The 21,385-nt window shown below is 51.4% G+C and overlaps 1 protein-coding gene across 2 annotated transcripts in view; it reads left to right on the top strand.

Annotated features, from left to right (window-relative positions):
* The window catches only part of DISP3 (dispatched RND transporter family member 3), a 114,427-nt gene extending 97,572 nt beyond the window's left edge, over window positions 1–16,855 (top strand). For both annotated transcript variants that reach the window (XM_072883716.1, XM_072883715.1), the window contains 14 exons: window positions 520–665; window positions 2,157–2,318; window positions 2,735–2,896; window positions 3,335–3,457; window positions 4,078–4,214; window positions 4,904–5,085; window positions 5,541–5,671; window positions 5,779–5,954; window positions 6,998–7,124; window positions 8,286–8,431; window positions 8,797–8,956; window positions 9,344–9,457; window positions 10,448–10,614; window positions 11,341–16,855. In XM_072883716.1, coding sequence (XP_072739817.1) covers window positions 520–665; window positions 2,157–2,318; window positions 2,735–2,896; window positions 3,335–3,457; window positions 4,078–4,214; window positions 4,904–5,085; window positions 5,541–5,671; window positions 5,779–5,954; window positions 6,998–7,124; window positions 8,286–8,431; window positions 8,797–8,956; window positions 9,344–9,457; window positions 10,448–10,614; window positions 11,341–11,703 — 2,296 coding nt within the window. In that variant the 3' untranslated portion in view covers window positions 11,704–16,855. The remainder of the gene's footprint in view (window positions 1–519; window positions 666–2,156; window positions 2,319–2,734; window positions 2,897–3,334; window positions 3,458–4,077; window positions 4,215–4,903; window positions 5,086–5,540; window positions 5,672–5,778; window positions 5,955–6,997; window positions 7,125–8,285; window positions 8,432–8,796; window positions 8,957–9,343; window positions 9,458–10,447; window positions 10,615–11,340) is intronic.
* Window positions 16,856–21,385: the final 4,530 nt, after the last annotated feature.

The raw sequence follows: 21,385 nt of genomic DNA, 5'->3' as shown, positions 1-21,385 counted from the left end.
TTTGTTGAATCCCATGGAGTATTGGAGCCATTTGTGTCCTCAGAGCACTTACTGCACAGCTAAATCCTCAAGCTCTGGAGACACAGGCCCTGCAAGGCAGACAGATCAACATTGTTCCTGCCTGTGAGCACAAGCAGTGCATGACGCAGATTTGTATTTGAAAGTCAGCACATTTCCCCTTCCCCCCTGCTCTTTAGCAGTGCAGATGACCTGGCCTGATTTAATTCATTAGCAGGGAGATGAACTGCTGAAACTTCCATTGCTCAGCACCCGGTGTTCATGGCTCAGCCCTGCTCTGTGTATCCAGCCCAGCCTGCTCCTGCTTTGCCATAGCAGCTCAGCCCCTGACCTCTCAGCACTTAGCAATGGAAATTGCTCATGGCACTGCCTGTTGTCTTTCCAAGTAATTGGAGCAGGCTGCTGCTGCTCTCCTTGTCACTGAAGGAGCCCGCTGGTAACTCTTTGCAGGGTATGTGGCTTAAAACTCATGCCTTTGTCTCCTTCCCTGCTCCAATCCAGCTGTAGTCAGAAGTGCACCAAAAAGAGTGCTTTGCACCTGGCTGAAGATCTCTTCATTGCCTCGGAGGCCACCTCCAGAGCAGGCAGAGAGACGCTTCCCTATCTTGATGATGACATCCCACTGCTCAGTGTGGAGGAGGAGCCTGGTATGTGCCTGCTGTGTAGTGCCTTCAGGGGGACCGCAATGCCCTCTTCATCCTGCATTTCTTCCTGTCCCTGCCACTGGTCCATGCCTCAGTTTCCCTACTTTTAAGCTGGAGATGGTGCTGTCACAGGAGGCTGTAGGAGTCTGAACTCACTGATGGTTGTAAGTTGCGTTGAGATCTTCCATGGGTGTCAATACATGCTTTCTAACTACTTTGCTAATCCTCTTGGGTCTAATGTGGATTGTACTTTCTGGCTGGAATCACTGATTGTGACATGGATGTAGCCATGAAACGTCTAATCCATAGTACCAGGACAGCTCACCTTTGAGTAAAGAGTTTTCCCCTCTTCCGTGCCATTCAGAGCACTGCATTTGGGAAGCAGGTGAGAGAACACTTTGTTATTCTCCAGCATCACATCCTCCATCATGGCAAGAAGAGGGCCTGAGACCACATAAGCAATCTAGAAAAAGAACCCAGAAATTCCCTATCTCTTGTTAGCAGGAGATAATCCTTCTAGTCCTGATTGAAGATAAGGGTGCTTGTGGGGTCATGCTGTGTTGTACTTGGCTTTTAAAACTTGCTGGGATCTTGTTCTTTTAAAACCCGCAACGGGAGTGGTCTGGGCAGTGAGTAGCCTTCAGGCCTAGCAGCAAACTGGAACTGGAGGCAAATGGATCAATGGCTGAGAGCCCATCAATTCCACAGCAGTGAGCAGACCCCCTCCCTGCAGAGTAGGCTCTGAGCTGCCTTTGATAGGCAGACAACTGAGCTTTGGCACTGTGCTGCAAGAGCTGTCTCCTTAGTATGCCAGAGCCACATGCAATGGTAATGTATGGAAATAACTCCTTCCCTTCCCTTGAGCAGAGTAAACAGCAGGATGCTTTTCTCCAGGGGCTCCTGGGCATCAGGTAACTTGTGAAGGAGCAAAGCAGCTTGTTTCCAGCTGGTGACCGAGCATGGTTTGTGGGTCAGCTGTACAGCATGCCAGGCACACTTTGACCCCACGACAGCAAGTGCCCACTTCTCACCTGTAGAGAAGAAGAGGGCAGTTCCCTAGGCATCCCTGAGCTGGAGTAAAGAGATCGGATGGGAGCCAGGCTGCAGTCAGGAAGAGGTGAGCTGTGTGTAATTAGCTGCAAGACATACTTAGTGGGACAGGGACAGATTTTGCTTGGCCCAAGAAGCATGCAGTGTCCCTGTGACCATATGGACAATGTTAGTGGGATCTGGCAGAGGAAGAAAGCCTGAAGCATAGGCTTTGGACTGAACTATGGATTTAGTAGCTGTCACGTGGCAGTGACTTGAGAAAGATGCTTCCTATGACATCTTGGGCAAGTCACTGCCTCTGCCCAGGTCTTACTCCATCTCCTTAGCTCGAGTGAGTTGTACATGCTGTACTTGCAGAAGATATTGTAAAGGAGAGCAGAAAGCTATGAGACGCACTCATGACACTGAGCACTGAGACTGCCTTTGATTTCTCTCTCTTTCTAGTCTCCCTGGAAATGGGGGATGTCCCCTTGGTATCTGTGATGCCAGAAAATCTGCAGGTCCCTGCAGAGAAGAGCAACCGGGGTCACTTGATAACTCATCTGCAGGAGCTGCTGGAACACTGGGTGCTGTGGTCTGCAGTGAAGAGCAGATGGGTGATTGTGGGTAAGGGAGGAGGGGGGTATTCCATCTGCATGGATTTTAGAGGGTTTGACAGCATCTCAATCAGTCCCCAATCCTTGATTATTAGTGACAAGAGATTGAGAAAAGGGACATAATAGATGGCTTCTAACTCAGTGGAAGAGTGTCCCCAGAACAGTCAGTCCCTAAGGGAACTGCATGAGGAAGTCTGAGACTTTTCCATCCCTCCCCTTTCACTCAGATCTGAATTGGCAAGTCCTGATGGGGTTACCCAGGCATGGGGCTCGTTACAAGAAAGCCCAGCTGCCAGTGTGCTTTAGGGGGTGTTCCTTTTTCCTGTTGAAAATACCATCTTTGTGCCACACCCCTGCTGTCTGAGTATGTCCTAAGTGCAAGATGCATGTAGGGTCCCACACACTTACCTGGGCTTCTCCTTGCAGGGCTCTTTCTCCTTGTTTTGCTCCTGTCCATATTCTTTGCTAGCCGCCTCCATCCAGCTAGCCGTGCTCCAGTCTTGTTCCGGCCAGACACTAACATCCAGGTGCTGCTAGACCTGAAATACAACCTGAGTGCTGAAGGCATCTCCTGCATTACCTGCTCAGGTGAGAGTGCTGGTCCCCAGAACACGGTGGGTGCAGCCTGGCCTAAGCCCTGGGCTGGAGGAGCTGAAACGTGAGGTAGAGGCCTACGCTGCTCAGATATCTCATTGGTCATTGGATGGACCCCACTGAAGGGAGGCACACATTGGGAGTGGGATGGTTGAATTGCCTCTAGGAGTGGAGTATTTTGGAAAGTACTTCCTGCTTTAGCCAGGAACTGCCTGAGTGTTTCTGCTGGAGCAATTCCTTTATAGTCCCTGAAAACTAACTACTTTTACTCATAAGTGCTGGTCACATGCCAGTGCCCAGCTAGGGGTCTGTGGCTCTGTGTTCCCTGCTTAGGGTTTGGTGTTCAGTAGCAGAGTCCATGGTATGCACAGGGACGACAGGTCTCTTGTCATGCCATTCACTCTTTCCTCCCTGACTAACCTTGTGGGACAGGTTTGTTTCAGGAAAAGCCCCACAGTTTGCAGAACAGCATCCGAACCTCCTTGGAAAAAAAGAAGAGGGGCTCAGGGTCAACTTGGGGAAGCAAAGGGAGCATAAGTGATACAGGGCAGCAAGGTAAGTGGGGCATGATAACTCTGACCACGTTTGGGTCCAGGGCCCAAGGATCCTCTCAGGTAAAAACTAAATCATATGATCTCTGAATAGCTGATGGGCAATAATTGTCTTCAGACTCTGCCCCACTGAGCCCAAGCTTGGTGCTGGATGTAAGGGGCATCATTACAATCCCCCTTCCCCTGAATGCCTACTGTTCTCTAGGGCATGGTCCTATAACCCAGGTGGCAGTGCAGTCTAGTGACAAATCCCTCTGGTCTGCCTGGTCTGAGTACAGGGGTAGGAGCTCAGAGCTTCTGCATCCCAGTCCTGTGTCACAGCCTTGTTGGCAGGCCATGAGGAGAGTAAATTCAGCCTGTTTTGCAGGGGATTTTGAGGATAAAAGAGTTATTGGGCCAGGTCCTGAGATGACCTGAATCAGTAAGTCATCAGGAGTTACTGCAGCTCAGGATATATTTGTGAAAACCTTTGAAAGGTGTGCTGTGCTGCTAGAAGGCAGAGGCTGTGCCTGCTGCCTCAGAGGAGACAGCAGACCAGAAGAACCTTCCTTTGCTGCTGCCCATGTCTGTAGGATTTGCTGATTGAGAAGGACCACTAGCCCTCATGCCCTCTGTTTTCTTCAGATCTCCAGGGGACTGTGTATATCTCCAAGTCCAGAAGCAAGGGAAGGCCAGCCATCTACAGATTCTCGCTCAATGCCAGTGTCCCTGCCCCCTGGCAGATGGTGTCACCAGGAGACGGGGAGGTGCCTTCATTCCAGGTGAGTCAGTCCAGGGATGTTGGACCCCTCTATCAAGAGTGCAGCACTCAACAGGTGAGCACGAGAGCCTCCTCCTGTTTCTCCATGGGGTCCTAGGTAGCTCAGGGACAAATTTGCAGGGCATTGCAGTAAGGTAGCTAACACGGAGGGTATTGTGCCTGGCTTCGTTAGAGATTATGCCTCGCAGTGCCACAATACTTATCTGTTGCTGTTGCAATGTGACTGTCAGCAATGGGAGCAGAAGTGTGGGTGTCTGTGGAGATCAGATGAGGCCTGGCCTCATCGGCTGAGCTCATTCTAGTAGAAACTGCTACTGAGACAGCTGGATCCCCACTGCATCCTTCTGTCCATCCAGAGGCACAGGCAAGCAGGCAACACTGCTTGTGCACAGGCCGTATTGGACACACACACTGCCAGGAGGACTCGCTTTCAGATGTCCCTCACCCTTGACTGGACAGAGCAGCCACCATTCAGCCTAGGCCACAGAGAATGGGGGTGGTGAGGGGCCCCATTACACACTGGCCGACCCTGGGAAGGAGGCAGGCTGGGGGCTGGCTGGGTTTGTGCCTGCAGTGCTCATTCTGTGTGGCTGTGCCAGTGCTTGGGGGGAGGGGAGTGTGTGATGCTAATGTGCAACAGGCTGCAACCCTGTGGAGTTAAGTGTCTGTTTTCATTAATCCATTGCTTAGGTGTATAGAGTGCCTTTCGGTAACTTCACCAGGAAGCTGACAGCTTGTGTGTCCACAGTAGGGCTGCTTAAGCAGACGAGCCCCAGGAAGTGGATGATGACCACCTTGTCCTGTGACACCAAGAGAGGCTGGAAGTTCGACTTCAGTTTCTACGTGGCCGCCAAGGAGCAGCAGCGAACACGGTAACCTTCCAAAACTCGCTCAGGGCCAGGCAGCAAAAATAGCACAGCCAAGTTGCTGATATGGGATGCCTAATGTCCAGGGCCAGTCCTGCCCTCAGTTGGTGACATCCATGGCCCTAGAACTTGCTTTGCTGCAAATATGCCCCATCTTTGCAAAGTTATTTTGCAGGCCCGTAGCATCATTAATGCGCCAAAGGCTTGACAGGTGCAGGACTGTGACTGGAGGCTTATTTGGGTGGCAAAAAGACATTGCTGATCTTTATCTTGCCCTTACCCACCTGGACTTTTGGGCTGAATAGGCAGCACAGAATATGCAATGGCTAGGGATCCAGATTTGGAGTTGCTTACCTTTTCCTTTCCTTCTGTCCCTGAGAACGTCTGTTTCCATGTAAGACTTTGGACGCATCATCTTTACTACCTCTGGTCCCCCATAACAAACTTTCTTTGCTGCACAGGAAACTGTATTTTGCCCAGTCGCACAAGCCCCCTTACCATGGCCGAGTGTGTGTAGCACCTCCTGGCTGTCTTCTCAGCTCTAGCCCAGATGGACCCACCAAAGGCATCCTTTATGTTCCCAGTGAGAAAGGTAAGCTGATGAGGACGTGTTCAGCCATGTCTGGCTGACTGGGACAGAGAGTCAGACCTTTTTTTGCTGCCTTCCGATGTAACCAACCTTTCTTCTGTATTTTACAGCAGCACCCAAAGCAAAGCTGTCAGCCACTTCTGGATTTAATCCTTGCATGAATATGGGCTGCGGGAAGCCAGCGGTGCGGCCACTGGTAGACACGGGAGCCATGGTGTTTGTAGTGTTTGGTATCAGAGGTGTTAATCGCACAAGACGCCCGGACAACCACGTCATCGGAGACATGGTACACACATTCTGGCATGCTGGACAGGCATGCTCGGGGCTGATGAGTGAAGGACAGTCTCCTGGATGGTGTTTAGTTAATCCCCACAGCCCAGGCAGCGTGGTCCAGAGATGTAGACAGATGGAATAGCAGATATGCTAGCATTGTGATGAGCCAAAAGTACGTTTCTGTTTTAGCAAATTTACAAATAACGGAGATCGGGAAGCCGTTACTGAAATGACTTCAGACTTTTCAGAAAATCCCTTTCTGAATGCAATATCTAACCTTCTAATTTTGAGTCTAAATCTGGCTTTCCTGAGGATTTTAGAAGCAAACCCATCTTGAGCTCAGTATGAAAATCTCACTACAAGTTCAAGATCCAGGGAACTGATATTTTTCTATAATTGTTTATCTCTTTATGAGATATTAACATGAAAAAATACAAATCAGTTACTCTGGGGAAAGGTTACTAAATGTGACTTTTCCAGGAACAGCTTATCTCCCAGATCTGATACCTTGACACCTTCACAGCCTTTCCCCAGAAAAATTGTGCTTAGCTCTGGTCACTTGGCAGATGCACTTCAGCTTTCTGCTGTTCTTCCTGCCTTCTGATCTGGGGGCACTGTGCAGAATCAGCCTTTGCCTGTTTCCTCTGGAGGGGGCAGTGCAAAATGCAGGCAGTGGAGTGGGCAGAAAGCTGGAGTTTCTTGCTGGGCACTGCTAAGGACTCAGAGCTGCTCCTTAGGCAGACCCTAATGGTTTTGGGCATGGCATGGTGGCTACTCATTTATCAATGCTTCTGTCATACTGCCTGACTTCTTCTTCTCTTTTTTTTTTTTTTTTTTTGGAGGAGGAGGGGCGGGTGGCAGGTCGGGTAGTTTCTTCCTGGGTTATCTGGTGAGGCAAAGATGTCTAATGGGTTTTTCCACAGTATAGCCTGTGGTCTGTGTAAGCTAGTCCCAGGCTGTGTAGCCAGGAGAGGACTCAGCTTCTGCCTTCTTGTGCCAGTTGCTGTGTGTATGCCTCATGTGTGGTGCTCTTATTGTTGTGTCTCCTTGTGAAAGGGCAGCGTTATCTACGATGACAGCTTCGACCTCTTCAAAGAGATTGGCAACCTGTGCCGCCTCTGCAAATCCATCGCCAGCAACACTGAGCTGGTGAAGCCGGGAGGGGCTCAGTGCCTGCCCTCTGGTAGGTAGGACTAATGCCAGCCACGGAGTCCCTGGGGAGATCCTGGGTCCCTGGTTGTCACCCTCCAGCCTGAGGAGTGTGGCTGCTAAGGGCTTTTAAACTTTCAGATCCCACCTTGATGAAGCAGGGAAAGGAAAGGGAGGTACCAGTCAATGACAAATGCAGGCAGTGCAGGGAGAGGTGCTTCGCAGCAGTCAGCTCTCCCGACCTGGCTGCAGCACAGTTCTGCCTGTTTCCACCTGGCTTAAGTCACAGCTCCCATCTCCATGGGCCATTCACCTCGTGCTTCTGTGTGTTGTGCCAGCTATTTCAGGGGTGAGAAATACACAGCGAGTGGGACAGGAACATCAGACTCCTGTTCTGCAGCTCTGCTTGCAGCAGCGTTTGTTTGAGCTGGGGTCCTCAAGAGCAAACCAGAAAGGGTGGCTGCTTCTTATTGCTTCCTTTTCTTCCCAAGGCAGCTTTACCCTTCTAGAACATGCCCCTGGTCATGCTTTCTGGGAGATGAGAAAGAAATGGTCTCTTTAACTCCAGAGACATTGGGCATATTCTTCGGGATTTAATCCAGTGAAGATAAGAACAGAATTGCATCCATTCTTTCCAGTCATGGGTATTGCTTGTGATACACTTAAAATCTTTTGGACAAGTAAATATCTTCTTAGTAGCTCCTGAATAACCAGCAAATCACACCTGATCTTGTTGTGATGAGGCTACTCACTGCCCCTGTGGCTTCACATACCTAACCAGAGACTGTCTCTTCCAACTTCAGAGGTCACAAGGTTGTAGAGCTGAGTCTAGGAAGTATATATTGGCTTCAGGCCAAAAGCCAATCTCATGCCTGGAGAAAACCCCTGCCAGGCCAGGCCCACAGCTCCTCAGCACTTGCTGTTTGTGCTGCTTCCTGGCAGCTGGGGACAAACAGCAGTGATAGTGTCCTGTCCAGTGCTGATGGCACAGAGTGCCCTTTCAAGCTAGCAGCAGCTGAGGGCTCTGATGCTGAGACCTCAAGGGCTTTGGCAAGCCAGAGTTGCAAGGGGAAGCTGACAAATGGGGCCTGCAGCTTTCTCTTGTTTGTTTGTTTGGCTTTTTTTCCCTTCCTTGCTCCAATGTGCTTCCTTTTCCTGACCTGTCCTCCATCCCTTGCTCTTTCTTTCTCTCCAGGTTACAGCATCTCCTCCTTTCTGCAGATGTTGCACCCCGAGTGCAAGAACATCCCTGAGCCAAACCTGCTGCCCGGACAGCTCTCTCATGGGGCAGTGGGGGTGAAGGATGGGAAGGTGCAGTGGATCTCCATGGCATTTGAATCGGTGAGCACATGGCATGACCATCTGTCCTTGTGACAGTTTCTTTTTGTGACTTCTGGGGTGTTCAGCTCTGCTCTTTCTGTACTGGCCACTTTCATTTGCAGCCATATAATTTAGTGTTTGGTAGTGTTTGTGCCTTGTTGCAGACAGATGCCTGCACTCACAAGTTGCTAGAAGTGGCTGCTTATGCCACAACTCGCTCTTACCGTGAGAGCTCAGGCAAACAGCCGGTGGCAGATTTGCCCATCTGCCACTGCCAGTTCTGCCTGGTGCTGCAACTCCAGCTGGCTTGTTCTGCCTCTTCCCTTGCCATGCATACCCTGCCCCAAAGAGCAGGACACGAGAATAACATGTTCATCTTCTTACAGACAACCTACAAAGGGAAATCTTCCTTCCAGACATACGCTGACTACCTGAAATGGGAGACATTCCTGCAGCAGCAACTCCAGCTCTTCCCAGAGGGCTCTGCTCTCCGGCATGGTTTTCAGACATGTGAGCACTGGAAGCAGATCTTCATGGAGATTATAGGCAAGTTTCTCTCCCTGCCATGTTTCTCTCCCTGAGGAGCCCACGCTCTCTGATACATCTTCACAGCACACTCTGTCCCATCTGATGGGCACGTGTTATATCTTCAGTCCCTTACCATTGCTGTGCAAACTCCTAAAGCCTGTTTCTGCCCCAAGCAGTGTATACTGTCAAAACCCTTGGCAGAGCCGAGGGAAACAGAGAAGGGAAGGGACTCTGCCCTGCTGATGAGAGGCAAGAAGTTGATCACCCGCTTTCCACTTTCATCCTGCCCTTCTGATCTCCCCCAGTGTGAGTCCCTGCCTGCCTTGTTGTCAGCAGGGATACGGTGCCTTTCTCATCCCAGCTGTCACCTTCCAGGAGTCAAATTAGCTGGTTCTTTTTTTCCAGGAGTGCAGAGTGCCCTGTACGGTCTTGTCATCTCGCTGGTTATTTGTGTGGCTGCAGTGGCAGTGTTTACCACTCACATCCTCCTCCTGCTGCCAGTGCTGCTCAGCATTTTAGGTAAAACCACTGATTCCAATGTGTCAAGCTCTCCGTTCGTCTGAGGTTGGTGGGTTGTGGCACTACTGAATCTCTGGTGATTTGAACTGAGTTGCTCTTACTCTGTGTAAACCCTTTTGGCTTTCCAGGAGCCAGTTCTGATATACCTATGTGAACAGGAGAAACTCTCAACAAATGCACAGGAACCTCACTGGGAAAGTAGATTTGTGTGTCTAATTCCCAGTGTGTTTTATCTACACAATCCCTTCTGTTTGTTTAAATAAGGGTTTTAGCTACACAAATGCCATCCCTGCCTGTTATGTATAATAATGTGATTAAGTCCCACATGCTCTGAATAACAATTGCACTACTTCCCAAGGATCTGCACCACGGCTGCTGTTTCCAAGCAGTGGGAGATTTTTAAAAGCTGAATATTTTAGCGGTTTTGTTAGTATTTGAAGCAAATTTGTAAATAGTTCCCTCTCCCTGGCTGGTGATCTGACGATATTGTGGACTAAGTGTGTTGTTAAACTTCTCAGTTTAAAAATCAAATCTATCATTTCAAAACCACTTAGTCTCCCACACATGACTCACAAACAAACATCACTCTTGCCTTTAAGAAAAACCTGTGCCTGCGCTCAGCCTGTGTGTAACTCCAGCAAGCAAAACAGGGCCCTCTTTCCTGTAGTGCCTGTGCACACATGCACACTTGCCTGGGCTTGGATTCATTTAGCAAGCATTAGTCTAGATTGGCATCAGTCTGTCAGTTTGCCTAATATTTAATTACGTGCTTCACTGTCCCCAGCAGGTCTGATTACCCGGTTGAATGGTCCCTGTGGCCAGTGGAAGGGGAGGGAAGTGTTTGCCTTTGTGGGCAGGAGGGAGTGTGTACAAGATTCAGACTGGCTAGCGTGCAGACCTGCAGGGGTACGATCCCAGACTCCCCAGGGATTGACTTGGCAGCAGTGCCAGAGTACTTTAAATTTGCCTAACGTGACCTTCTTCACACAGGGGTGGTCTGCTTGGTGGTGACCATCATGTACTGGTCAGGCTGGGAGATGGGAGCTGTGGAAGCCATTTCCCTCTCCATCCTCGTTGGCTCCTCTGTCGATTACTGCGTGCACTTGGTGGAGGGCTACTTGCTGGCAGGGGAAAACCTGCCACTACACCAGGCAGAGGTGAGCTCTTTTCTTCCTAGAGACTTGTATCCATTCCCCTCATGCCCTCTGTGCCACTTGGCTGTGATGCAGGACCTAAGGCATGATGGGCAAGAGGGGATGCGTCTCGCCACCCTCACAGCATGCCTGGGATGCTTGCTGCTTGTCCAGCTGACTGGTCAGACTGATATGAGCTTGTGTACCTGAGTACAGTAAGCCCAGCTGAGGGTCCAACACACGTGGTTGTCCCTCTCTTAGTGGCCACAGCTGTGTCCAAAGCAACCCCCTTTCATGCCCCAGTGAAGACAGTCTTGCGCTGGAATGGCCCTACACTTGTTCTGTAACCTCTGCAAATTGCTTTGCTGTGCTGTGCTGGATCTCCAAGTCTTCTCCAGCCTTGTTAACAACTTTTCCCTCTTTGGGAAGGAGGAGACCACAAAAGCTTGGGGATCTCTGATCCCAGGTATAGTGCCTGCATGCAATGCCTTTGTTGTGCAGGCCCAGCAGTCAGTCTGTGGCTGAAAGGAGGCACAACATCCAGCAGACTCTGCCTCTACTGGGTTTTAACCTCATGGCTGTTTGCCCAGTGAGCTCAGAGACTGCATGAACTGTTCGATCTGTACTCACACAGCATCTCTGTCCTGGCAGGACCCCATGAGCTAAGCCACCCTCTCAAAGGCTAAAATATTAGTGTAGCCCCATGTGCTTGTCCCCACTCCCCCTTAACACTGCTGTCCCTTCTGCCAGGACCCCACAGCGTGCCGCCAGTGGAGGACGATTGAAGCAGTCCGTCACGTGGGTGTGGCAATTGTCTCGAGCGCTGTCACCACAGTGATTGCCACCGTCCCACTGTTCTTCTGCATCATTGCCCCTTTTGCCAAGTTTGGGAAGATTGTGGCCCTCAACACAGGAGTCTCCATCCTGTACACATTAACTGTGAGCACAGCCCTGCTGAGCATCATGGGGCCTGGCACCTTCATCCGCAGCAGGACTTCCTGCCTCAAGGCTGTGGTGGGGGTGCTTCTTGCTGGCCTGCTGGGTCTATGCATCTGCCTCGCCCTGCTGAAGAGCGGATTTAAGATCCCTCTGCCTAATGGGACAGCCCTGTAGACCCTATGCTAAGAGCCACATGCTCTGTCCTCTTGCTCCCTTTCTTTTTCTCTTTTTTTTAAAGGATATTTTTTGTAAGAAAAAAAAAGAGGAAAAAAATCCCCTTTTTCCAGAAGTTTTTCAACTCCAGATGCACTTTATTTTCTAATGGGTTTTGCTCTAAACTTGTATTTATTTCGGTAGCAATGGATGGATGACGGACAGTGAGGGCTGCCCAGGGAATACCTCAGCCCATGAGTAGGAGGGGAGGAGGTCTCCTCTCAATTTTCTTTCTGCTTTTCTTCTTTTTTCCTTTTTTTTTTTTTTTTTTAATGAACAAGCTTTCTGGAACCGCAAAGCTAAAAGGGGAGAAGTTGGGAAGGCCATCTGCTCCCTTTCAAAACCCTTTCCTCTGTCCCTCCCCTCCCCTCGGCCAGGGTCAGCATTGCAACGATGGCTCTTGAGATGATGTCCTGCCCCCATGCTAAGCCTGTGCCTTGCTACCTGAGCCTTTGCAATCGGCAGTGAGCTGTTGGACAGGCCTGGGAAATAGCATTGTCTGCACCCCTTTGCCATGCCCTGTGCCCAAGCAGTGGACTCACTGCACAGGAGCTCTTATGGGTGGTGTTGTGGGATCCAAACTAGAGATGTTGGGTGGCACCGCCTGCAGTGACCTGCTTTCATCATTCATGGGGGGCGTTGGGACGCATGGCTTTCCCCTTCTTTCTGAAAGGACAGTGCACCTTTTGCTGGGATCTCTTGGGTCTGTGAACACCCATCAAGAATGCAATCGGTGCCCTCAGTGACCTGCCCTCCTCTCCCTCATCACAGTAGCAAGGCCAAGGCAGTATCGATGCCCAGTCCCATGTCCTGCTCAGTGTGTGACCGCACCAGTCACTGCCTCTGCTCTTCATGGCGGAGAGAAAACAGACAGCCTTGAGGTCCCTGCAGAGCCTTTTGGTCATGGTAGTCAGCTCTTAGCCTGAGGACGAGCTAACTACTGGGGCCAGGTAGAGCCCATGCCTGGTGGCATGCACGAATAAACAGTGGTGCGTCCTCCGTGGCAGCTTAGAGACACCCTCCATTGTGGAGACATGAGCTTCAGCCTGCGGCTGCTGCCTGCTCAGAGCAGATGGTTTATATTAAAGTAAAATGAAATCACAAACTGGTGCCATTAACAAGTACATTTTAAGCATCACTGATTCTATCATATTTTAAAAATTGAAATAGCTAAGTGTGTGCATTGATATGCAGCACATCTGGTCCTCGGCAGAAGGGGAGGGGTTGGGCCCATGAGAGATGCATTAAACGCTATTTAAAGGGATGCCAATAGAGGGGGTTGGCCAAAAAGCAGCCTGACTCCATTTGTTTGGAGGTACCATGTCTCTGGTGGGTTTGTGCTCTCTGTCTGGATTGACCCCCTTTTTAAGACGGAAATTCCAGGAAGCCCATGCCCATTGCCAGCCAAGTTCTGGGGCTGTGCTGCTGTGACAGACCAGCAGCTGCTTCTGCTTGGCTCAGTGTATCCCTGCTCTGATCCCTGCCAGTCTTACACCTTCACATCATGTCACCCCTGTGAAACTGGATCAAATGTTTGTTCCTAAAGTAGGTTCCCCAAGGTGTCAGCTGGAGAGAGGAGTGCTAGGACAGGACTCTCATTGATGCCAGGGGAAATCCAGAGCAATCCTGCTGCAGGCAGTGAGGGTGGTGAGAGCATGAGCAGAGCAGACCTGGTTTCTTTCTCACCATCCCCCTTTCTGCAAAGTGTTAAATGTTCCTTGGTACCTACCTCTGATCTGCACCAGTTCGTTCATAATGAACCCTGTGCCCATGAATAAATGGTTCTGGAAAGGATTTTTGACTATCCTTAAGCTGTGCTGCTTTGATGGCTGCTGCGCACAGTTCAGCCCCAACGTTGATCTGTAAGCCGTGCTTTTCCCTATGTCCGTTCTCCAAATTTAATTACTAGTGGTGCCCTGAGCACTCCTAAGTGGCAGCGAGCATAGAGGGCAGTGTGCTGATGATATACAGCCCCTGAGACCCATGTGGCTGTGTGGGTGCTGCAGGGGAGAGCAAGGTAGCCCTATTGCTGTTGCCAAGGATCCTCTGGCTGGCAGCTGACCTGAATTTAGCTAATGCTTCAAACTCCTTGGGGTGATTAAAGCTGATGGATATTTCCAGGTCACTAGATGAGAATAAGGTGCCGAGTGCACCCTTAGAGGAAGTTCGTCCTTCTATGAGCATGAAGAAACCTTGAAAGGTCTTTAAGAAAAGGCATAGATGTGCTTTGAGTCCTGCAAAGTTTAAAGCTCATTTAAGCCCCTGGTGTCCTATGTTTGTGCTCACTATAAAGAGGCTATGTAAGCCCCCCACCTCTAGAGTGATTCTGGACACACCATGCTGGGACCATTCATTCAGCCACTCTTGGAAGGCAAAGATTAATTTCAAAGTAGTGGAAAACCTTTTATGTCTCTTGGGTCTGATCTTGCAGTGTCTGATCTGCAGACAAAAATAAGAGTTCTTGGCACCTGACAGGATCTGTCCTGTTTTCTGGAGCAGGCAGGGGAAAGGACAAGCTATCACTTTCCCTCCTCCTCTCTGGCCAGGCCAGGCTCACTCGGTGCAGAAGGGCTGGCTGGCACTAGCAGGAGCAGGGCATCACCTTGCCCTTGTTTGTCCAAGGTGGTACTGGGAGAGCAATGGCTGGAGTGGTTCAGAAAGGAAAATGAGAGACTGAGATAAGTGCAGAGCTGTAGCAGATTATTCACAAAGGCCTACTGAGGAGATTGTGCCCCTCCAGCAAGGAAACTGAGGCAAGGAGAGGAGGAGGAACTTCAGATTGTAGTAGGATGGCAGAAGAGCCAGGAGATGATCCTAGGTGATGCTTTTCACTGCAAGGACCTACTGGATGTTGGTAAGCTGAAAACTTGATTAAACATAGTCATAACGCTTGTCTTAAGATTTAACTAGGCATTTGCCCCATCACCGTTTCACTCTGCACAGCTCTGTGGTCAGGGTGGCCGGTGCTTTCTCCATGTGCTGTGGAGTGAAAGAGGCTTAGAGGTGGTGCCAAGCCTTCCCCAAAATGCTTACAGCACCCTGATCTCCCCAAGCATCTGTGGAGACAATAAATCAGTAGCAGATGTGTACATCCATCTTCATGTAGGCAGTGTCCTCCTTGGGATTAGAAAATATTCATAAAATTATAGAGGTAAGAAAACGGATGGGTTTGTCAGAGCTAATGCGAAGGTGGGGCTGGCAGCCCTGCTGGGAATCAGTGCTCTGAGGCAGATGCTTGTAGCAATAAAAAGCACGGCCTCACCTGTCTGGTGCTGTTCCTGGAGCAGATGCTCACCCTAAATTAATTCCTCCCACATCTCTGCCTCTCTTCTTTCTCTGATGACTCCTCTGTTTCCCAGACCATCTCTTGGGCCCTGTCGTCTTGCTGAGCAAGGCTCAGCCTTCTCTGTGGTAGCTGCTCATGCCTAAGGTGCTCACAGAGTCTGGACTAAAAGTGGCTGGAGATTGTCTGAGGGAGAATTTCTCAGGCAGAGGAAGCTAGGGAGTTAAAAATGCTTCATATTAAGCTGTCAGTTTTGATGTTTTTAAACAGCAGAACACAGCAGGCCAGTCGTACTTGGAAGAGAATGCTCTGACTTTCCATTTCAAAACAATCTTGCTGCAATTAAAAAGAAATGTACACAAGTTCTCAGTTACAGCACACTGCAATGGAATATTTTTGTTAACTGCCCGCTCCTTTATTTATAGTAAATCCTGTCTTGAGGGTTACATTCTGAAAAGTTGATGTTAATGTTTCAGGATGGGGGTCACTCTGAAACTGTGCCGTCTCTGACAAAGCAAAGTGGGTCCTGTCCTGACCAGAAGCTCTCCCTGCCAGCCCAGGGCAGTCACAGAAGGGTACTGCTCCACGGTGTTGAAGCACCGTGATATATGCACAGAGCTGGTGTTGCTGCTCCTGGCCTTCAGTGGAGCTGCTGAGCGAGTTTAAGGCTCCCCATGGCTGCGGACACTCAGGGAGAGAGTCTCTGCTCACAACAGCCCTATCAAAATCAGCTTTGGAGTGAGGAGGAACAGAGCTGGCATGATTTGCAAAGATCAGTGTCAGAGGAAGGAATAGACCCAGGTCTCCTTTTGCTCTGTTTGTTTCCTTATGTCGTGGTGCCTCTTGAGGTGCTGGGTTCACGCGGGGTCTGTACAGGCAACTGGGGCATCAGGTTTGGCCACCAGCCTCGGCAATTTCAAAGGCTGCAGATGCTGAAAGGGGATCAGTGGCTGAGCTGGGCTGTGTTTCTTGATCCGTGCTGGATCTGAAACTATGCCAGAGCAAAGCCAGCCTGGGAAATATCCCCAAAGAGAAGGACACGTGGCATGCTTACAGAGTCACTGGGACCACTGGTAACAGTGGTCTGGATGCTACGGTCTCCAGAGACCCCTGGCTTTGTCTCCGCTGGAGCAAACCGGGATGTTGCTTTATGTCATGGCATCTAATTCTTTTAGCTTGTCCTGTACTGAATTTTCTTACCACAGCAGCCTCCCCTCCTGGAAGGTTATAAAAGGTTTTTTATTTAACCCTGTGACATGTATAAATCCTCCCACGCTGTCCACCAAGGAAGCCGTGCTGATTGATTTGCAGCCAGGCAGGACAAACTCACGGTCTCTTGGTAATTTCTTCCAAAATCACTCCTCACCCCAGATAGCACACAAGCCATAGTTCACAGGTTATGCTTTTTCAGAGGCCTCCACTAACTGCTGTGCCCTGGCTTAGTACCCAGGGTCCCAGAGCTAAAAGTCTTTCAAGGCCTGTCTCCATCCTGAGGACGTAGTTGTTTGGCTGTTTGGCTTTCTCCCCTCCGCTCCTCCTTTGGGCATTTGCTGGAGGAGACAGAAGGGCGATGGCCAGGACCAGAGGCAGAGCAACCAGCAGATGAGCAGAAAGGTTTGCAAGGGGAAGCAGAAGAGAACAAATGGGAGGGAGGATGGTTCAAAAGCCAAGGGGAGAAGAGGTGTGAGCACCCCGAGGAGGGAGGGCACTGCCGTTTCACCACGTCGTGTGCAGACCTTAGCGTGTCGGTTCTCAGAGTGATGTAGCACAATTCCTGATGTAACGTATGCGTGTTACTTTTGTAAGTTGTCTCCTACCCCCACTATTTTCAGTGTTTCTTGATTTTTGGAGACTGTTGTAAATAAAAAATTTTGACATTCGCACCTTTGGATCCTTCGCTTGTCACTGTGTCACTGTTGCATGTAAGCATAGCGCTGCCCAGAGTGGCACTGACATGTTACATGTTGCATGTGTGGGATGCAGTGGGGATGAGGCCACAGCACAGGTTCCCAACGTGCACAGGAGTGCTCCTGCTGCTGAAATCAGGCCCCTTGAAGCCAACTTGCCACATCCAGAAAAGCCGACAGTCCAGAAAAGCCAGCTCAGGATCCCATGCAGGTCTGCAAGAGGGCTGGCTCAAGTGGGAGCTTTATCCAAGTTTTTTGGAGGCCTGTTACTCCTCCACTCCCTACTGTGCTACTTGCAGTGCACGAAGATTGCACCTCTGTGCTGACCCCACAAGAAGGGGGTTCATCTTCCTGGGCCTGCGGCACCGCAGTTTCTCACAGCGCACGGCATGAACTGGTCAAGGTTTTGTCTCTGTGTCCTGTGCTGCAGCAACGAAGTGCTACTCTGCAGCTCCCAGGACCACGCTGAACCGTTGCACGCAGAGGCCAGCAGCAGGACAGGAGGAGGACCCAGGCACTTACCTGTCTGTGCAGCCATGCTGAGCGAGGTTTGCTCCCTGCAGCCTCTCATTTGGGTATGCTCACGCTGCACCTGGCGGCAACACTGCTGGGATGGAGAGCACCAACAGCACATTGCAGCAAAAACCTCCCATGTTTTCAAGCCCTCACTTCTACAGATGAGGCCAAAGTTACTGGTGAAACCCCTGTTGTAATGAATACCAGGAAGGCTCAGGGTCACAGTCTGACAAATAAGAAACAAATGCGGTATCCACAGGAAGGAGGAATGTGGCCCCTTTAATGAGAAGTTGGGGATTGCAGGGGAGGGTTTATGCTCAAGCCTGCTGCTGGGAAATTGCCAAGCAGGGCTGGAAATTTGGCAACCCCCCTTAGGCTGGGGTTGGTTTTGGCTACAAATTCAGCCCTTTGCCCCAAGAGCAGGCGCAACGGGCACTCCCTCGCACGCTGGCGGGGAGCTGCGTGCAGGCTGGACCACGGAGGAGGCACGTGTTTCTCTGAGTTCATGGGACTGTGGGACCACCTGGCAGTGGTGAGTCCCCGGGAATGCCAAATGGGATGGGGGCACAGGAAAGGGGTACCCTGGGGTACGGCAGCTGCAGACACAGGCAGAGATGGGCAGGGTTTCCATAGCTCCTCAGAAAACAGCTGCTGGGCTGGGGCAGGGTTTGGGACAGGGGAAGGGGCTCAGAGGATGGATTACACGGGGCGACAGCTGCTCGCTATGCATTTCAAGCTGGCAGAGGTGGGAAGGAATTGCGTTTCCGTCTGTGGGAGCCTGTCCATGCAGGGCTGCTGGCTCAGCCCCTGTGCTAACACTGATGGTCCACGCGCTGAAACCTGCTGCCTGCGATTTGGCAGAGCCCCGTCTCTTCTTCCAGGTGAGTGAGTCTGGTGTGAAGTCTTCATTATGCGCAGCAGATTCCCCTCGGTCTTCTATCAAGCTGTGGCACAGTGAGGTCTCCATTGCTTCCCCGGCGCCCCACCAGCATTTAGGGGCTCTGCCTGTGCACCCTGGGGTGCTGCACCCTGCACCCTTTCTCCCACAGGCTCCTTCCTACCCCGAAACCAAACCCTAAGCCCCAATTCTGTGGCTTTGAAAGGGAAAAGCCACCTTTTGTCTGAAAAGCTGTGTCAGAGCCTGCCCTTGCCACTTGGGCGGGATGCTGTCACTGTGCCTTTGTCCCTCCATCACCCTCCCTGGGGTGACTGGCGGGACTTTTTGGGGAGACGGAGAGATGGAAACGCACCCCCCTCAGCACCAGCGGGGCCGGGCTCGTTCGTCCCCCTTATTTCTGTGGGGAAAAGCTGCTAAAACGGCTGAAACTCCCGGGGGGGCCGGCATGAGCCCTCCCGCCGTTTGCACGAGGCGTTTGCACGAGGCCGTGGCACGAGCGGCCGTGGCACGAGCGGCCGGGGCGGGCGGGCCCAGGTGCAGCCGTTACCTCATCAGCCGCCGTTAAGACGCAACCGCGGGGGGAGCTGAGGGGAACCGGCCGCCTCCGCCGCGGCGGGACCCGCCACGCCACGGTGCCGCCCCGGGTGAGTGGTCCCCTCGCGGCGGGGGCCGCGCTGCGCAGTGCCCGGGGGGGCGGGCGGGGTCTGGCCGCTCGGGGCCCCGCCGTGCCGAGCTGCCGGGCGGCCTCGTCGCTCGGCGCTGCCCTGGGGCGCTTCACCAGGGGCATTCGGCCCCCGAGGTCCCGGGGCCCTGAGCGGGGCGGGGGCGGCAGCCCGGCTCGCCCCGCCTCGGAGCAGCGGTGGTCCCCTTCCCGTCCCCTCCGCTCCGCTCCGCTCCATCGTTAACGCCGTCCCTCCTCCCCTCTGCTGCAGGTGACTTAGCCCAGAAATAGGGAGCGTCTAAACCTTACAGGCGTCTGACTCAGCCATGCTGAGGAAAACAAGGGTCTTCTGGGGTTTGGGTTTTGGTTTGTTTTTTGTTTTTGTTTTGTTTTTTTTCCCCCACGCAGCCTTAGGCAGGGTTTTTCCTCCTTGGTGTTTCTCTCCCCCATGCTGTCCTCGCTGTCTCCCTAAGCGCCCTGCCCTGTACACGGTGCCTGTGGGCCATCGCCCTGCGTTGAACGGGGCTGGGGCTTGGCCCGTGGCTCGTTACCCGTTTCTGAGTAGCTCGGGAGGAGTCTTCTCCCTCTGGTGACTGATGCGAAGGTCAGTCAAAGAGGATGACTCACTCCCCTCCCTTCCCTGGCAATTTGTCACCCTGCAGATGACACATCTTAGTGGCTCCTCAAGTGGTGAAGAGCTCTGGCAGACCCGTGGGGAGCTGTGCCTCTGGGATGCTCTTTTTTTATCCTTGTGGCTGTTTATTCAGCTATTATGTGCTCCTGAAGGCCCGAGGATGGTGATGAGCAAAAGCCGGAGAGGCTGGGTGCCAGGCTTTCCTTTGCTGGAAGCCAGAGCAGGAGCTGAAGTGAGCCCAAAACAGTGGGAAATTGGAAGGTTTGTGCATTGTGTTTCTCTGAGTGTTGGCCCACGATGCCTATTTCTTGTTGCTTTTTTTTCCTCTCAAGTTAGAGAAAATTTATTGCCCCAGGAGCTCAGCATGAAAACACGTTTCAGTCTGCTGCATGCAACAAATAGTAGGAAGGGTGAGGGAGCTTGGTAGCACCTTGATGGGTGTTTTGGCAGGGAGAAAAGCAGTGAAGGAGCCTGGACAGGAATAAGGCCTGAAGTGCATTGGGCTGTGCTGAGAAGGGTTGCCAAAGATCTGGTTTCAGAACCATATTTGAAGCAGAGAAGCTGTTTTGCCAGGTGGGGTTGTGCATGTGTCAGTCTGGGGGGGATCAATTAATCTGCCAGTGAAGTACAGCCATGGCTGGCTGAATGGCAGGAGCTGGTAAACAGCACTGTAAACAACTGCTTGTGATGGGAAGCGGAGGAGGTTGAATTAAATTACAAATAGGGTGTGATTTAGGCAGACAGTAGAAATGTCCTCCATCTTAAACATGAAAGGTTCTGCTTCTGGAAAAGGAGGTTGTGAGGCAACAATAAGGGCAGGGAGGAGGTATGGATAACTCCTGCCTATGGACTAGCCAAGAGGCGATACGTCTCAGAGGAAGGGTTGTGCTGCTGCTTTGGGTAGCCGATCAGATAGTGTGTGGGCAAGGAGGCTGGGTTGTGTCCTCTTCCAGTGGAAGATGCAGCAATCTCAGAGTCCCCAGAATGAGGGTGGGTGTGAGGACATCCAGTCGCTGAAGAGGTGAACTGAAATGTGGCACTGAGAGCATTGTGGCTGGGCTGGTTTTGGCAGAAAGGCAAGAAGCTCTTGCTACCTCATGACTGCTTTACTTTAATGCTTGTTAGCTTATGTTCTGGGTTAGACTCATCTTAGCTACAGGTGTGGGTACTGATGTCTCATTCCCCATCACCAAAGAGCTCTGCAGCCTTGTTGGAGTGCTGCAGGGGCTGGGTGTTGGGTGATTAAGAAGTTCCCACATGAAATGAGGTGATCTGAGATTATTTCCCTAACCAGACTGAACCCAGAGAGTGCAGACATGGAAGGGATAGGACCCTTTACAGCCTGGGGCAGGGCAAAATCAGGGTGAGCTTTTAAATCAGCTGTGCAGAGGTGCTTTTTTTTTTTTCCTTAAACTTGAATGACCTTTTCAGTTGAATCTCTTGGTGCTGAGTGAGAAGTGCAAGGTGACTGCAAGGGAAGGTTGCATGTCTGCACTAGGACTTCTAATCATTCCTAGCTGGTGGCCTCTGTCCCGCTGAGCTTCTCAGGGCTGTGCTGTGTTGGACAGAGGCATATGAAGAGGCAATAGGGACTTAGGTGTTCTCTCTTGAACTCATTCCCAAACCCATTGGCTGGCTTGTGCAGGCTCCTGGGAGCCTTTCCCAAGATGTAATGGCCTGGGCTTCCCCTGAGCTTTTTTAAGACTAACAAAGGAGTTGGAAAAATGAGGAGATGAGCTGATCA

The sequence above is a fragment of the Ciconia boyciana genome, chromosome 19 (genome assembly GCF_034638445.1).
Source record: "Ciconia boyciana chromosome 19, ASM3463844v1, whole genome shotgun sequence".
In the NCBI taxonomy this organism is placed as follows: Eukaryota; Metazoa; Chordata; class Aves; order Ciconiiformes; family Ciconiidae; genus Ciconia; species Ciconia boyciana.
This window is presented reverse-complemented; position numbering and strand designations above follow the sequence as displayed.